We start from the raw sequence: 15905 nt of genomic DNA on the forward strand, positions 1-15905 counted from the left end.
ATTGCCATGTAATTGGCCATACGCCGATTACCGATTTTTGTTATGAAAACTTGAAATCGGCCCTAGTTAATCGGCCATGCCGATTTAATCAGTCAACCTCTGATTTTGAAGCTGTAATCGAACCCACAAATGCTGATGCTCCAGATACTCAACTAGTCTAAAGAAGGCCAGTTTTATTGCTTTTTTAAATAGAACAACAGTTTTCAGCTGTGCTAACATAATTTCAAAGGGTTTTCTAGTGCTCAACTAGCCTTTTAAAATGATACACTTGGATTAGCTAACACAACGTGCCATTGGAACACAGGAGTGATGGTTGCTGATAATGGGCCTGTACGCCTTCGTAGATATTCCATAAAAAATCTGCCGTTTCCAGCTACAATAGTCATTTACAACATTAACAATGTCTACACTGTATTTATGACCAATTTGATGTTATTTTAATTGACAAAAAAAATCCTTTTTTTTTCAAAAACAAGGACATTTCTAAGTGACCCCTAACTTTTGAACGGTAGTGTAAGTAAACAGACTTAAATTATTTCCTTAATGTCATTATGAGTGACATTACCAATGCTTGTTATTGGACCCGTTCTGTTTTGAATTCTAGGAACAAGAGCTGTATCAGAAGGAGGGTCTTGGAGTAAATGAGGTCCATTATGTCGACAATCAGGACTGCATAGGTTTGTCTCGTCTTCGTATCTTTACATGCACATAATTTGAGGTTTACCCTACATACAGTATCCTCTGCCTAGTTTCCAGTGTTTTTCGGCAGTTTTATTTTATTTTTATTTTTTTTCTTCAATGTTCTTCTGACTGGAGATCTGTTTTGGCCTCCGTTTGTGTGGGAAGGTGGAATAGCTGTTTTCTCTGAGAGGTTTACGCTTTTGAGCACACAACTCTTGACCCTGACCCCAAGTTATGTTTTATGGTCAACAGAAATAAAGCAGTTGATGGGAGGTAGATTGATTATGTTGCAGAGCGCACCTAAACCCCTCTGTTTGAGACGTGTGTGTGTGTGGTATGGCGGCAGGATACCGGAGAGTGGAATGGAGGTGACCGGGGTTAACGCTAGATAGAATTGGGTCTGCGTTTAAGAGAAGCAGCCGGTGGAACAAAGCATGCCCTGTAGACTCACTCTCTGAGAACAGACATTTTACTTTCTGTTCCATCAAATAGGGTTGGGTGTTTATAGCCAAAATGTATCACAATATTTAACTTTTTTTTTTTTTTTTATAGTACAGGTTATACATTTGCTTTAAGTAGTGCATGACCTTAGCATGGCAACACATACATTCTAAGTGATTTCAATGGGTCTTTCTCAATACTGGTTGTTTTATACTGTTAAATCAAACTTCAAACAAAAGTAATTTTCATAAATGTCTGCATCTCTTGCTCTCATTTTGAGATCAGTGCCACAAATGGCTGCATGATATGGGCAAAAAAATGAAGTCCTTATTTTTAAACAGATGTTGCTGTTGCTATTTGATTTGTGATTTAGACCAAAATACTTGGGTGAACTGATTCCAACAGTTCACCCAAAATACTTTGGGTTGTAATATAATAATGGGCACTTTGAATAGTGTTCGACATGAAAAAGCCTGGGAGTTATTGACATGTTGGTCAGTGTTTCCCAGTGGACCCTAATTAGATGTTAGCTACGTTAATGTTTTCTCTTGCTTGATCTAGCTAAAATATGCATGCTTTGCCTATTCCTGTCTGATTTAGAAGATACTGTTGCACAAACAAAATGCTGACTGGTATCCGACTGTATTAGCTAGCTATGTTTTCTGACTCAGTAAATGTATTAGCTAGCTAGCTTACTTGCTATTAGCAGCTAACACTATTTATTTTAGCCACAACTTATTTTAATTATATATTTTTTTTAACCTTTATATAACTAGGCAAGTCAGTTAAGAACAAAGTCTTCTTTTCAATGACGCCCTAGGAACAGTGGGTTAACCGCCTTGTTCAGAGGCAGAACGAGAGATTTGAACCTTGTCAGCTCGGGGATTAGATCTTGCAACCTTTCGGTTACTAGTCCAATGCTCTAACCACTAGGTTACCTGCTGCCACTTGCTAATAAAAGACAAACTAGCTGTTTGCACACAGTAAGATACACAAACTAATAGTGTAATTATAGAACGCTTGTGGATTTATATTAATTAGCAAAGTGGAAACAGCATCGTTGTCAACACTTTGTTGCATCTGCTGCATTGACCATGCAGACTGAAGAGTGAAAGACAAGTGGTCTCGCGGTCGAAGCAACAACTGCGCTCCTTGAGTGACTAGGGGCGGGGAAAGAGAGAGGGGGAGACGGACGACTCAAGTAGCGGAGTGAACTATAAAAACGGACACGTTGCACTCTACACACATGTACACATGGATTTTGTGTTTATGTGATAGTAGAGTAGGAGCCTGAGGGCCTTAATGGGTTACACTTAATGTGTTATGAAATGTAATGTCATGTAATATTTGTAGTTGTGTATAACTGCCTTAGTGTTGCTGGATCCCAGGAAGACAGCAGCTAATGGGAATCCTTAATAAATACGCCACACTGCCATGTTTATTTGTATCACATTTAGCAAACCAAACATTGAAATACCGCTACTCGTCAATACCGATGTAAAATTTTATTGGTCACATACACATATTTAGCATATGTTATTACGGGTGTAGCAAAATGTTTGCGTTCCTAGCTCCAACAGTGCCGTAGTATCTAACAATACACACTAATCTAAAAGTAAAAGAATGGAATTAAGAAATGTATAAATATTAGATTGAGCAATGTCAGTGGCATTAACTAAAATACAGTATATACATATGAGATAAAAGCAGTTTGTAAACATTTAAGTGACTATTTTTCCATTATTAAATTTGCCAGTGATTCCAAATTTATGTACATAGGGCAGCAGCCTCTAAGGTGCAGGGTTGTGTAACCGGGTGGAAGCTGCCTAGGGATGGCTATTTAACAGTCTGATGGCCTTGAGATGGAAGCTGTTTTTCAGTCTCTCGGTCCCAGCTTTGATGCACCTGTACTGACCTCGCCTTTTGGATGATAGTGGGGTGAACAGGCCGTGGCTTGGGTGGTTCTCCTTGATGATCTTTTTGGCCATCCTGTGACATCGGGTGCTGTACGTGTCCTGGAGGGCAGGTAGTTACAAATAAAATTGTATTTGTCGACTATAACTCATTTTATTTGCCGAAGACAACAGGTGTATACCTTAGCGGGAAATGCTTACTTACAAGCCCTTAACCAACAATGGAGTTCAAGAAATAGTTAAGAAAATATTTACTAAATAAAGAACATTTTAAAAAAATCTTAAAGTAACACAAGAAAATTACATAACAATAACGATGCTATATACAGGGAGTACTGTAACCGAGTCTGTGTGGGGGTACAGGTTAGTCAAGGTAATTTGTAAAGTGACTATGCATAGATAATAAGTAGCGGTAGTGTAAAAACCTACGGGGGGGGTGTCGTCAATGTAAATAGGCCTGGTGGCCATTTGATTAATTGTTCAGCGGTCTTATGGCGGTCTTATGGCTTGGGGGTAGAAGCTCTTAAGGAGCCTTTTTGCTTCTAGACTTGGTGCTCCGGTACCGCTTGCTGTGCGGTAGCAGAGAAGTCTGATTTGGGTGACTGGAGTCTTTGACAATTTTCCCCTGACACTCAGATCGTCAGTGACGTGTGCACCGAGGAACTTGACATTTTCCAACTTCTCCACTGCAGTCCTGTCGCTGTGGATAGGGACGTGCTCCCTCTGCTGTTTCCTGAAGTCCACAATCAGCGCCTTTGTTTATTTGATGTTGAGTGAGAGGGTATTTTCCTGGCACAACATTTCCGGGGCCCTCACTTCCTCCCTGTAGGCTGTCTCGTCATTGTTGGTAATCAGCCCTACTACTGTTGTCGTCTGCAAACTTGATGATTGAGTTTGAGACGTGCTTGGCCACGCAGTCACAGGGAGTACAGGAGGGGGCTGAGCATGCACCCTTGTGGGGGCCCTGTGTTGAGGATCAGCGAAGTGGAGGTGTTGTTTCCTACCTTCACCACCTGGTGGTGGCCCGTCAGGAAATCCAGCACCCAGTTACACAAGGCGGGGTTTAGACCCAGGGCTCCGAGGTTAATGATGAGCATGGAAGGTACTATAGGGTTGAATGCAATAAACAGAATTCTTACATAGGTATTCCTCTTGTCCAGATGGGATAGGGCGGTGCGATGGCGATTGCCTGTGGATCTATTTGGGTGGTAATCAAATTGAAGTGGGTCTAGGGTGTCAAGTAAGGTAGAGGTGATAGGATCCTTAACTACCCTCTAAAAGCACTTCATGATGAAAGAAGTGAGTGCTACAGGGCGATAGTCATTTAGTGCGGTATCCTTTGTTCCTGTACCCAAGAAAGCAATGGTGGACATCTTGAAGCGAGTGGGGACAGCACACTGCGATAGGGAGAGATTGAATATGTCCGTAAACACTGCAGTCAGCTGGTCTGCGCATGCTCTGAAGACGCGACTAGGGATGCCGTTTGGGCCGGCAGCTTTGCGAGGGTTAACAAGCTTAAACATCTTACTCACGTCGGCCACGGAGAAGGAGAGCCCACAGTCCTTGGTAGCGGGCCGCGTCGGTGGCACTGTGTTCTCCTCAAAGCGGGCGAAGGAATTGTTTAGCTTGTCCGGAAGCAAGACGTTGGTCTGTGACCCTGCCACATGCGTCTCGTGCCTGAGCCATTGAATTGCGACTACACTTTGTCTGACGTTTTAGCCTGTTTGGTTGCGTTACGGAGGGAATAACTACACTGTTTTGTATTTGGCCATATTCCCAGTTACCTTGCCATGGTTAAATGCAGTGGTTCACGCTTTCAGTTTTGCGCGAATGCTGCCATCTGTCCACGGTTTCTGGTTTGGGTAGGTTTTAATAGTCAGTGGTTAAAACATCTCCTATACACTTCCTGATGACCTCAGTCACCAAATCCATGTATGTTATTCTCAGAGGCTACCCGGAACATATCCCAGTTCGTGTGATCAAAACAGTCTTGAAGCATGGATTACGATTATTCAGACCAGCGTTGAATTGTCCTTAGCACGGGTGCTTCCTGTTTCAGTTTCTGCCTATAGGAAGGGAGGAGCAACATGGAGTCTTGATCAGATTTGCTGAGGGGAGGGCCTTGTAGGCATTTCAAAAAGTTGAGTAGCAGTGGTCCAATCTTTTCCCAGCGCGACTACTACAGTCAATGTGTTGATAGAACTTCAGTAGGGTTTTCCTCAGATTTGTTTTGTTAAAATCCCTAGCTACAATAAATGCTGCCTCAGGATATATGGTTTCCAGTTTGCCGTCGTGGAATCAGCTTGAGGGGGAATATACACAGCTGTGACTTTAACTGAATAGATTTCTCTTGAGGTAATACAGTTGGCATTTGATTGTGAGGTATTCTAGGTCGGGTGAACAAAAGAACTTGAGTTTCTGTATGCTATCACAGTCACACCATGAGTAGATGATGATAATAATGAAACATACACCCCCGCCTTTCTTCTACCCGGAGAGTTCTTTATTCCTGTCTGCGTGATGTATTGAGAACCCAGCTGGCTGAATGGACGGGGACAGCATATCCCAAGAGCCATGTTTCAGTGAAACAGAGTATGTTACAGTCCCTGATGTCTCTCTGGAAGGAGATCCTTGCCCTGAGCTCGTCTACTTTATTATCCAGAGACTGAACATTAGCGAGTAATTTAATTGGAAGCGGTGGATGGTGTACATGCCTCCCGAGTCGGACTAGAAGTCCATTCCTTATACAGTCTGGTACAAGTCAACAGGACAGCCGTGAGTTAGGGAGGAGTGAGGAATTTGGGCCGAGGTCAGATGAAGTGAGGAAGAACACATATCACTCAAGTTCTGTCTAGCATCAGAGGTGTATTTGCTGTTCAGAGGTGTAAGGCGGAGACTCGGCATAGGAGGAAGGGTTAAATACCAGTTCTTGTGTAAATGTCTGTCTGTTCAGCTGTCTAACCCATTGGTTGAATAAATTTGGTTTGAGTTTTTATAGTTGTCCGGCAGTTTTTACCCTGTCATTTAGAACCTAACAGAACAAAGGATCCAATTCGGGGAAGTCGTATTCCTGGTCGTAATGCTGGAGAGTTACTGCCACAATGATATCCAAAAGTTATTTCCGGCTGTATGTTATAACACCCCCAAAAAATTCTGGGCTAATAATGTAAGAAATACACACATAAAAAAAAATACTGCAACGTTACTTAGGAGCTAGAAGCAGAGCTGCCATATCATTCGGCGCCATCTTACGCACAGTAAAATATGGTATACCGCCCAGCCCTACCATCACGTTGTCCATCATAAGTTTTTCAACAGATTTTTTTCCTACCCACAAATTCCTTAGTCACTCGATATTTGTCTGTGCATTTACTGCATATGAGGGATAATATATCCTCCTCGATTGGCAAAGTAAATAAGTGTCTAAGGGACAGTCTATTGTGATTCTATTGCGCTAGAATGCCTGTGCTTTTGCAGCATTGCGCAATCCCGAGAATATGCAGATTGGAGCTTTTTGTTTATTTAGTATTTTTATTTTACTTTAACTAGGAAAGTCAGTTTAAGAACAAATTCTTATTTACAAGGATGGCCTAGGAACAGTGGGTTAACTGCCTTGTTCAGGGGCAGAACGACAGATTTTTACCTTGTCAGCTCGGGGATTCGATCTAGCAACATTTCAGTTACTGCCCCAACGCTCTAACAAGTTTTGTGGAGTCACAAGCTTGATATCATTGCGTGCTACAAATATGGGACCAAATACTAAATGTTGGACTACTTTAATGCACATATACAGTAATTGAATTTGTCCCAATGCATTTGGTCCCCTAAAATGGGGGGAGACTGACTATGTACAAAAGGGTGCTGTAATTTCTAAATGCTTCACCCAATATGGATGAAAATACCTTCAAATTAAAGCTGACATTCTGCACTTCATAGTTGTTTGTATCATTTCAACTCCGAAGTGCTGGAGTACAGAGACAAAGCGACACAAAATAGGTCGTTGTCCCAATACTTTTGGAGCTCACGGTGTCTCTTACATCTTCAGTGCAGTGTTTCCGCTGCAATCATCTTGCTGTGGTGTTGCGCCACGCCAACATTATTGCCGCCACAACAAAAATATATGGAACATGAAAGGCGCACTTTCATGTTCTACTTTGAAGATGCTAGATCAGTACACATTGACTTTTCCTCTGCAAACAAAACGACTAATGAATAGAAAAATCTGACAACCCCATAGTAAAATATTATATCTATTGACCTAGTCGGCTTGTTGTGCGTTCTATGCAAGATAAATATTCCTCAAGGCGCATTCAAGTTGCAAATGCCATAGGGAGGTAAACATGCATTCTGACAATCAAGGCACAGCAATTCATAAAGCAATCGTGGGGAAAACAGCCTTTGTTAAAAAGAGGGGGATCCCAGCTTTGTATTTATTATGGATCCCCATTAGCTACTGCGAAGGCAGCAGCTACTCTTCCTGGGGTCCAGCAAAAATGTAGGCAGTGATATACATTATAATACAATTTTTAAACATTAAAATACATTTTACAACAAATACATTCACAATACATTAACTGTGTGCCCTCCGGCCACTACTCTACTAACCACAACACACAATTCGTGTGTGTGTGTGTGTGTGTGTGTGTGTCCTCACTGTTCTGTAAAGTGTAATCTGATTTGACCGCTTATGTGAGTTACTTGATGTGGAATAAAGTTACATGTAGTACTGTGCGCCTCGCAAATTCCGTAAATCCCGGACTATAAGCCGCAACTTTCTTCCCAGGCTTTGAACCTCGCGGCTTAAACAATGACGCGGCTAATAGGGTGCTTTCCTGTTCTTGGGTAGTGGAATTAATTTCGCTTCCCTCCAGGCCTTTTTTGTAAGCTTAGATTGAAGGGATGGCGAATGAGTGGCAATATCGTCTGCTATCATCCTCAGTAATTTTCCATCCAAGTTGTCAGTTTGTCAATTTTTCACCTCTTCCACACTCAATTTACAGAATTCAAAATTACAATGCTTGTCTTTCATAATTTGGTCAGTTATACTTGGATTGGTTTGGCGTTTGTTGCTGGCATGTCATGCCTATTTGCTAATCTTGCCATGAAAAAAATAAATATTAATGGAGTTGCCTATATCAGTGGGTTTTGTGATGAATGAGCCATCTGATTTCATTTGAGGTGCTCCAAAGCGTTTTACTATTATTCTTATATCATTTGTCTTTGTTTCATAATGTAGTTTCTTTTTGTTCTTAGTCACATGATTTCTTAATTTGCAGTAGGTTTGCCAATCGGTTTTGCAGAAAGACTTATTTGCCATTCCTTTTCCTCATCCCTGTCAACACTTTTCAATTCCTTATCAATCCACAGGGATTTTAGTTTTTACAGTCATTTTCTTAATGGTTGCACGCATATTAGTAACTGGCGTAAGCAATTTCATAAATTTGTCAAGTGCGGTGTCTGGTGGCTCCTCATTACACACCACAGACCAGCAAATATTATTTACATCATCATAGGAATGATTACAAAACCTCTTGTAGGACCTCTTATACACAATATTAGGTCCAGTCTTTGGTTAGCATGTTGCCGCTCAACAATTTGCAGTGAGTAAAAAGGGGAGAGTGGGGCTAAATGTAACACGGGTCAATTGTAGGGTGACTTGGGGTTAAATGCCAACCTACCTCAAATAAATAATTATTTGTGAGTGACTTAACTTGTGATGAGACGGATGACTTTTTTTTTTTCAGCATGAGTAGTGGCAACCGGGGATGTGTTGGGGGGGGAGAGAATGATGACATGAAGCTAACTAGGTGAAAAATCTGTCGACGTGCCCTTGAGCAAGGCACTTAACCCTAATTGCTACTGTAAGTCACCCTGGAAAAGAAGGTACAGGCTGGGGGACGTGTTATCCCAAGTTGCCCTAACAGGTAGACCTATATTATAGGTTTACTGCGTTTATTCAAGTTCATCAACAATAAGATGCTAACTAGTTAAATAATCTCATTTGGGATCTAGCTAATGATTAGTTCAATAGGGGAAATGCAGATTGGCAACCCCATGCTTCAGCCTATTTATTTATAGCCACTATGCTGTTATCAGTTGGGCTACAGGTGATTGCTAATTGCTAAAAGCAGACTGTGTGTGTGTGTGTGTGTGTGTGTGTAAAAATATATACAATTTTACCAATATCTTATTGGGCTCATTTTGGGAGGTGGAAATTATATTTAAGGTTGTGGCGGCATCATTTTATTTTCACTCATTTTGGAGTAGAATGTCCTTTTTAAAAAGTCACCAGAACTGAGCTTCTCAGTCCTTCTACATAAAAATTATTCAGTGGCCCTGGGCATGGCCCTACTACTGCATTTGGTAATCCAGCCCTGGACTATACAAAGACTAAACCTCTAATGAAATACAGGAAGCAACAGTATAGCTCAAACTGAAAGATGATTGGATATAGTCATTTTGGGATACCTTGACCTTTTGTTTACAGACCTTGTGGAGGCCAAGCTGGTGGGCATCCTGGACATCCTGGATGAAGAGAATCGTCTACCTCAGCCAAGCGACCAGCACTTTGCAGAGACCGTACACAACAAGCACAAGAACCACTTCCGACTAACCGTGAGTTTTTACTTTAATCAGGATTCATGTCCTTTCTGTGTGTGTGTGTGTGTGTGTGTGTGTGTGTGTGCGCATTTTAGCATTTGTAAAGTAATTTGTGTGTTTCTTTCTTTAAGCCATTTGAAAGGTCATGCTTCAGTGGTTGTATTTGTGTTTCACTTATTTAAAATGGATGGTGTGTGATGCATCCCTCAGGTGCCCAGGAAATCCAAGCTGCAAGTCCACAGGAACGTGAGGGATGACGAGGGATTCATTGTCAGACACTTTGCAGGAGCGGTGTGCTATGAGACAGTATGTTCAGGTTCACACACAATGACTCAGCATGATGTCTGAAGGCAAAAAAACATGTCACCTTTTTTATCATGTATATTTGTTATCCACCATATCCTTGTGGTAGGCCTATATTGCAGCATCTCCAACATTCTCCTGCTTTGAAACCTGCACAAAACCCAGCAGGTGGAACTCAAAGCATGTTTATTTTTATTTAAGTGCCCCACTTATCTTCCCAAGCAGAGCAGCCTTTTTCTGAACGGGGTACTTCTGCATCTTCAAGGTTCTACGTTTTCTCTGAATTGCAGACCAAGTTTGTGGAGAAGAACAATGATGCGCTGCACATGTCCCTGGAGTGCCTGGTGAGTGAGTCTAAAGACCGGTTTATCCGGGATCTCTTTGAGAACTCCAGCAACGCCAAGGACTCTAAACAGAAGGCCGGCAAACTCAGCTTCATCAGCGTCGGCAACAAATTCAAGGTGAGGACAAATGTTAATCCCACGCTTTTTATTCCCACACTTTATTCTTACGCTGCTTAACATGGTAGGTATCGTTTTAGTTTCCACAGAGTTCATGTTCTCTCTCTATCCTGTTACCTGTGGTGTTCTTCCTAATGCCTCTCCCTCCCACTGTTCCGCCTCCCTTTCTGCTCTGTTCTTCATTCCTCCTCCCTCTGTGTCTCCATCCTTTGCCTATCCCCCCCATCATAGCTGTGATTTAAAGTTGTGTAGAGAGAGGGAGAAATACAGACAGGAAGGGTAGGGGGGGGGGGGGTAAAATCAATCGTGATGACTTGTAGAAACAGCCAGGGAAATAAGGTAACTCGTCTTGTGCTGTTGTGTGTGACGAATCCCACAATGCATCAGTGAATAATGCTGTTCTCTCCAGCTAACCGCTTCCAGCCACCCCCTGTCCCCTCCCTCCCCAGTCTCGTCTCTGTGCTTCCTCCCTCCACAATTTGTCCCCTGAACCACAACATGCATACTTTGGGTTTGAATCTGAATTCAGCCCACGGGCAAACACTTGCTAATGATATCTGGATGTTGGCAGCTTTCAATTCCAATTAATTGAAATGTTATTCATATCAGTATCGCCAGTGTAGTGTCAATATTTTGCAACCTGTTATAGACCACAGCGAGTTCCATAGCTTGTAAATAAGGCAGCTACTTTAGAAATAGTGATATAGATCTTTGAGCTTGACTAAGGCCTGATCATTGATGCAGTTTAGTACCTGTCTGTTCTCAGAGTTACAAGGTGAGATAGAAAGCGTTAGCAGCTGATTATATGAGATGTGCGATCCTGCCGGGTGTATGAATATTAATGTCCCACTGGTGATCCCTAGAGCAATCAGTCTGTTAAACACAGCTCTTTGCACACTAGGGTTGCAAAATTCCGGTAACTTGCGCAAAATTCCCAGGTTTTCCAGAAATCCTGGTTGGATAATTCCTGAAATCCAGGAATTAATTTGAACTGGGATTTCTGGTAAACCTGGACCAGTTGGGAAAATTACAGGGGATTTGCAACAAGAGCTCTAGAACAGTGACCGAGAGGGGCCAGCAAGCGGTTGGTTATCTGTCTGTCTACCATCCCACAATGCATGGTTAGTCGGCTACCATGCGTTCCTCCGTCTGTCTGTCCTTCTGTTCCTGTGGTCCTACCGGGGTTGTATTTAGACCTGTTTGCATGAATGACATTCAAACAGAATCTCTTTTTGTTTTAGTTTCAATGCGCTTCAACCGTAAAACGTGTGCCTTTCATGGCTGTACTGTTGCTTAAGTAGCTGTTGATTTGAGTTTTGGACAGGTGCGCTGGAGGCAGCGAGCAAGTACCCTTAGTAAGCTTGTGTTCATGTTGTTTAGACTAGACAGGTCTGTCTGTCACTAAACAAAGGTTTTCTTTTCTTCTTTTTACCTCGACAGACCCAGTTGAACATTCTACTGGAGAAGCTTCGCAGCACGGTTAGTATTTACTACAGTGCTAAACGATTTACTGCTTCACCCCACTCACAGGGCGTCTAACTTGAGTTGAGATCAGGTCTCGTATAATGTAACTTTATCGATCTCCCGGGGAAACGTTTTCTTTTGCCTAAGCCGATGTCTAACCAATCTGGGTCACCAAAGAAGTGGCCATCTTCAGTGTGGCTGCTGTCAGGGCTAACAGCTTGAAATTGCATATAGAACACTTGAATTGAATAGGGTCTTCATGGCTAACAGCCTCCTCTCTTGCTCTCTCGCTCTCTCCCCCCCAGGGCTCCAGTTTCATCCGCTGTATCAAGCCCAATCTGAAGATGGTTAGCCACCAGTTTGAAGGGGCCCAGATCCTCTCCCAGCTGCAGTGCTCAGGTCAGTATATAGTTCTAAAGAGCAGGACTAATCAACTTGGCACCCTATTCCTTATGGGCCCTGGTCAAAAGTAGTGCACTATAAAGAGAATAGGGTGCCATTTAACACACACTCTACATTGGTGATGGATGACGTGAAGATTCCCCACCGTACTGTAAAGCGTTAATGATTAATTTGTTTATATTTAACTTGCGTACAACTACACTGGGAGACCTGACTACAGATGTGAAATTTGAATCTGCCTGAAAGCGTTCAAATGCAAAATGACCAATGTGATATACATGCGTTTATTGAAAACTCAGTTTTCTTTTCTCTCCAGAAATTGGCACACAATTACTGTGTACCATCTACGTTTCTGCTTGTTCATCAGAAGTTCCTACCGGTGACCTGAACTTGACAGTGCCCTGTTCCACAGCAATCCTCTTTGTCCTAGACCTAGATGGTTTTATGTGGAGGGGGGGCCCGCTGGGGGACAACAGCCAAGAGATGTTCTACTTCAGTGTTTTCTGAACTTTTCTCTTTCTTGGACCTTTTAATTTGCCTAGCAGCCTTCAGTTTAATGTCCCATTCTCCTGGTCAATTTGCATACTGCATTTGACATGCTTTTCTTCTGTATCCTTGGAGCTGCCAGATTATATATTTTTTTTGAATCTACACAAACTCATTAGTGATCCCACAGATAAAGGGAGAGACTATGCTCCAGTTCTCTGAGTTTAAGGACAAATGGTAGTGCATTAACCATATTGAGTGGGTGATGGACTGAGTGGAGTCGGCAAACGTTCATTTGATACATTGGAAGAATGATTCAGAGAAATGTGTGTTAAAGTTCACCTCTGACTGAACAGGAGAAGATTGAAGCTTTTAACTATGGTTTTACAATAAATATATGTTTTAAATGGCGTGTCACGCCTCAACTTCTGATGCAACATTTGATTCTTTAAGGTTATTTGATGCATCATTCGATTTATTTATTTATTTTCCCTTCGACAATAAAGCTGCCATTTAGTTACAAGTGCCAAGATGTTGAGTTCTCTCTTTGGGCTGGAGTGACCCTGTGTATGTCTATGTGTGTAGGAATGGTGTCTGTGCTAGATCTCATGCAAGGAGGCTTCCCCTCCAGAGCGCCATTCCATGAGCTCTACAACATGTACAAGCAGTACATGCCTGCCAAGCTGACTCGCCTGGACCCAAGACTCTTCTGCAAGGTCAGTACCTCATGGCACACACACACTGGCCCTGCTCTGGGCTCCTCTACAAACACAGTTTGACATGTCATATCAACATCTTGTGTTTGCGCTGCAGGCTTTATTCAAAGCGCTGGGTCTGAATGAGAACGACTACAAGTTTGGGCTGACCAGAGTGTTCTTCAGACCTGGGAAGGTGAGAACTCCATGATCTGTCTCTGTGCTGTTGTCATTGTGCTGGTTTGACTGTGAGGGGAAAGGGATTTTGATAATAAACCATCGACCACTGGGTATTTACTTCTGCACCAGATGAATTAGTCAGTGATGTTAAATGTGCGGTTTGGCATTTCACATTCAAGCTCTGTAGTTTAGTGCTTATGAGTAAATCAATATGTTCTCCTCTTGACCCTGACCAGACAGGAACTGCTGTTATGGCTTTAAATTAATATATCCATCCGCTATTGTCATCTCCGCTGAGCAGGGAACATCTGCATACTGATGGCTGTTTTAGAGGGGAAAGTGCCTTTCACTACTCTGTTCTCTCTCTCCTCTCTCCCCCACCCGTGTCGGTCACCTCTCTCCCCCACCCGTGTCGATCTCCTCCCCCACCTGTGTCGGTCTCATTCCTCTTTCCTCCACCCATCCTCAACTCAGTTTAAGGAGTTTGATCAGATCATGAAGTCCGACCCTGACCACCTGGCAGAGCTGGTCAAGAAGGTCAACCAGTGGCTCATCTGCAGCCGCTGGAAGAAGGTCCAGTGGTGTTCCCTCTCTGTCATCAAATGTGAGTAACATCCTGCTACCTACCACGTCACCATTAGACACCAGGGCCTGTATTCTCAATGCGTCTCCGAGTAGGAGTGCTGATCTAGGGTCAGTTTTCCCAATTAAGTCATAATGAATAAAATTATATGGACAGGGGGTACCTGATCCTAGATCAGCTCGCCTATGCTGATATGCTTTGTGAACATGTGTTTTAGGAGACAAATGGTTTAAAGTGATTGCACCAGTTGCTCCGACCCAATTCCGACCATAAAACGCCAACTGGCTCTGGCCATCTGTTTTGTGTGGCGATGTCCTCTGATATAATCAGACCGCCTCATAAAACTCTGAAAACAGTCATTTAAAACCTCTTCATCCTGGACCAAGATATTGCTTTTTCCTCCATTACTCTAACGTGCTGTGGGGCCGTGTTGGCAGACCGTTCACCTCAGTCCTTCAGATATGATCTATTACCTGCCCAGATAGTATACAAAACATGAGGAACACCTGCTCTTTCCGTGACTGACTGACAAGGTGAATTCAATCAGTGTAAATGAAGGGGAGGAGACCGGTTAAAGAAGGATTTTTAAGCCTTGACATGGATTGTGTATGTGTGTCATTCAGAGGGTGAATGGGCAAGACAAAATATTTAAGTGCCTTTGAACTGGGAAGCTCAGGCACTCTGATTTGAGTGTGTCAAGAACTGCACTGCTGCTGGCTTTTTCAAGGGCAACCGTTTTCCCGTGTGTATCAAGAATGGTCCACCACCCGACCAACATCCAACTTGACAAAAACTCTGGGAGTCATTGGTTAACATGGGCCAACATCCCTGTGGAAGACTTTCGACACCTTGTAGAGTCTATGCCCTGACGAATTGAGTCTTCTGAGTGCAAAAGGTGGATGGTACAACTCAACATTACACTCCTTGAGTGCGTCCCAAATGGCACCCTATCCCCTAGGTAGTGCATAGGGCTCTGGTCAAAAGTAGTACACAAATAAGGGGGTAGGGGGACATGCACTCAGTCACACACAGTCTTTGACCCATTGGGTTTACCTCTCACTGAGGCAACATTTCCATATCGTCTGCTCTTTCTGTGTGAATTACCGCTGGAGTGTACTGTGCAGCGTGTCCCCTATATTCACTTAGCAGCGGCACGCCACATGTCTGGTCTCCCATTGTCATCCTCTTTCTCTCCTCTCTTTCTTTCTCACGCTCCATGTCTCCCACAGTGAGGAACAAGATGATGTACCGCGCCAGTGCCTGCATCAAGATGCAGAAGACGGTGCGCATGTGGCTGTGCAGGAGGAAGCACAAGCCCCGGTGGGTATCCTCTAATACCTCCCTCTTCCTCGTTATACTGCACTTTCACAGCTCAGGGGTGCCAGGCTGCTTAACACATGATGCATGTATCTCCACAGAGCCGGTCTTATCTGTACCAGCTGGTGCCACAAGACTGTCTTATTACCTTTGTAAAGCTCCAGGTGATCTGTACTGATTACCACAGAGCCCGGTTGCATAAAACACCTGAAGTTCATTTTCCTCTTTATCTTTTCCCTTTAAATGTCCTTTTTCCATTGAATTGTCCTCAACTTTAAGTCAGTTGCACCACACATTTTAAGGTGAAGTTCCCCCTTAAATTAAGTGAAAGTTAATTGTGCCCGTGAGGTTCCCTTAACGGCTTCATTCAGTATGGATA

The 15905-nt window shown here is 43.0% G+C and overlaps 1 protein-coding gene across 7 annotated transcripts in view; it reads left to right on the forward strand.

Moving 5' to 3' along the window:
* myo6a (myosin VIa) overlaps nucleotides 1-15905 on the forward strand; it is a 102810-nt gene that overhangs the window by 57162 nt on the left and 29743 nt on the right. For all 7 annotated transcript variants that reach the window (XM_014204923.2, XM_014204924.2, XM_014204926.2 and 4 more), the window contains exons 15-24: nucleotides 605-677; nucleotides 9523-9650; nucleotides 9846-9941; nucleotides 10229-10399; nucleotides 11840-11878; nucleotides 12169-12262; nucleotides 13337-13467; nucleotides 13565-13642; nucleotides 14101-14230; nucleotides 15439-15529. In XM_014204923.2, coding sequence (XP_014060398.1) covers nucleotides 605-677; nucleotides 9523-9650; nucleotides 9846-9941; nucleotides 10229-10399; nucleotides 11840-11878; nucleotides 12169-12262; nucleotides 13337-13467; nucleotides 13565-13642; nucleotides 14101-14230; nucleotides 15439-15529 — 1031 coding nt within the window. The remainder of the gene's footprint in view (nucleotides 1-604; nucleotides 678-9522; nucleotides 9651-9845; nucleotides 9942-10228; nucleotides 10400-11839; nucleotides 11879-12168; nucleotides 12263-13336; nucleotides 13468-13564; nucleotides 13643-14100; nucleotides 14231-15438; nucleotides 15530-15905) is intronic.

This window comes from Salmo salar, chromosome ssa06 (assembly GCF_905237065.1).
Source record: "Salmo salar chromosome ssa06, Ssal_v3.1, whole genome shotgun sequence".
NCBI lineage: Eukaryota > Metazoa > Chordata > Actinopteri > Salmoniformes > Salmonidae > Salmo > Salmo salar.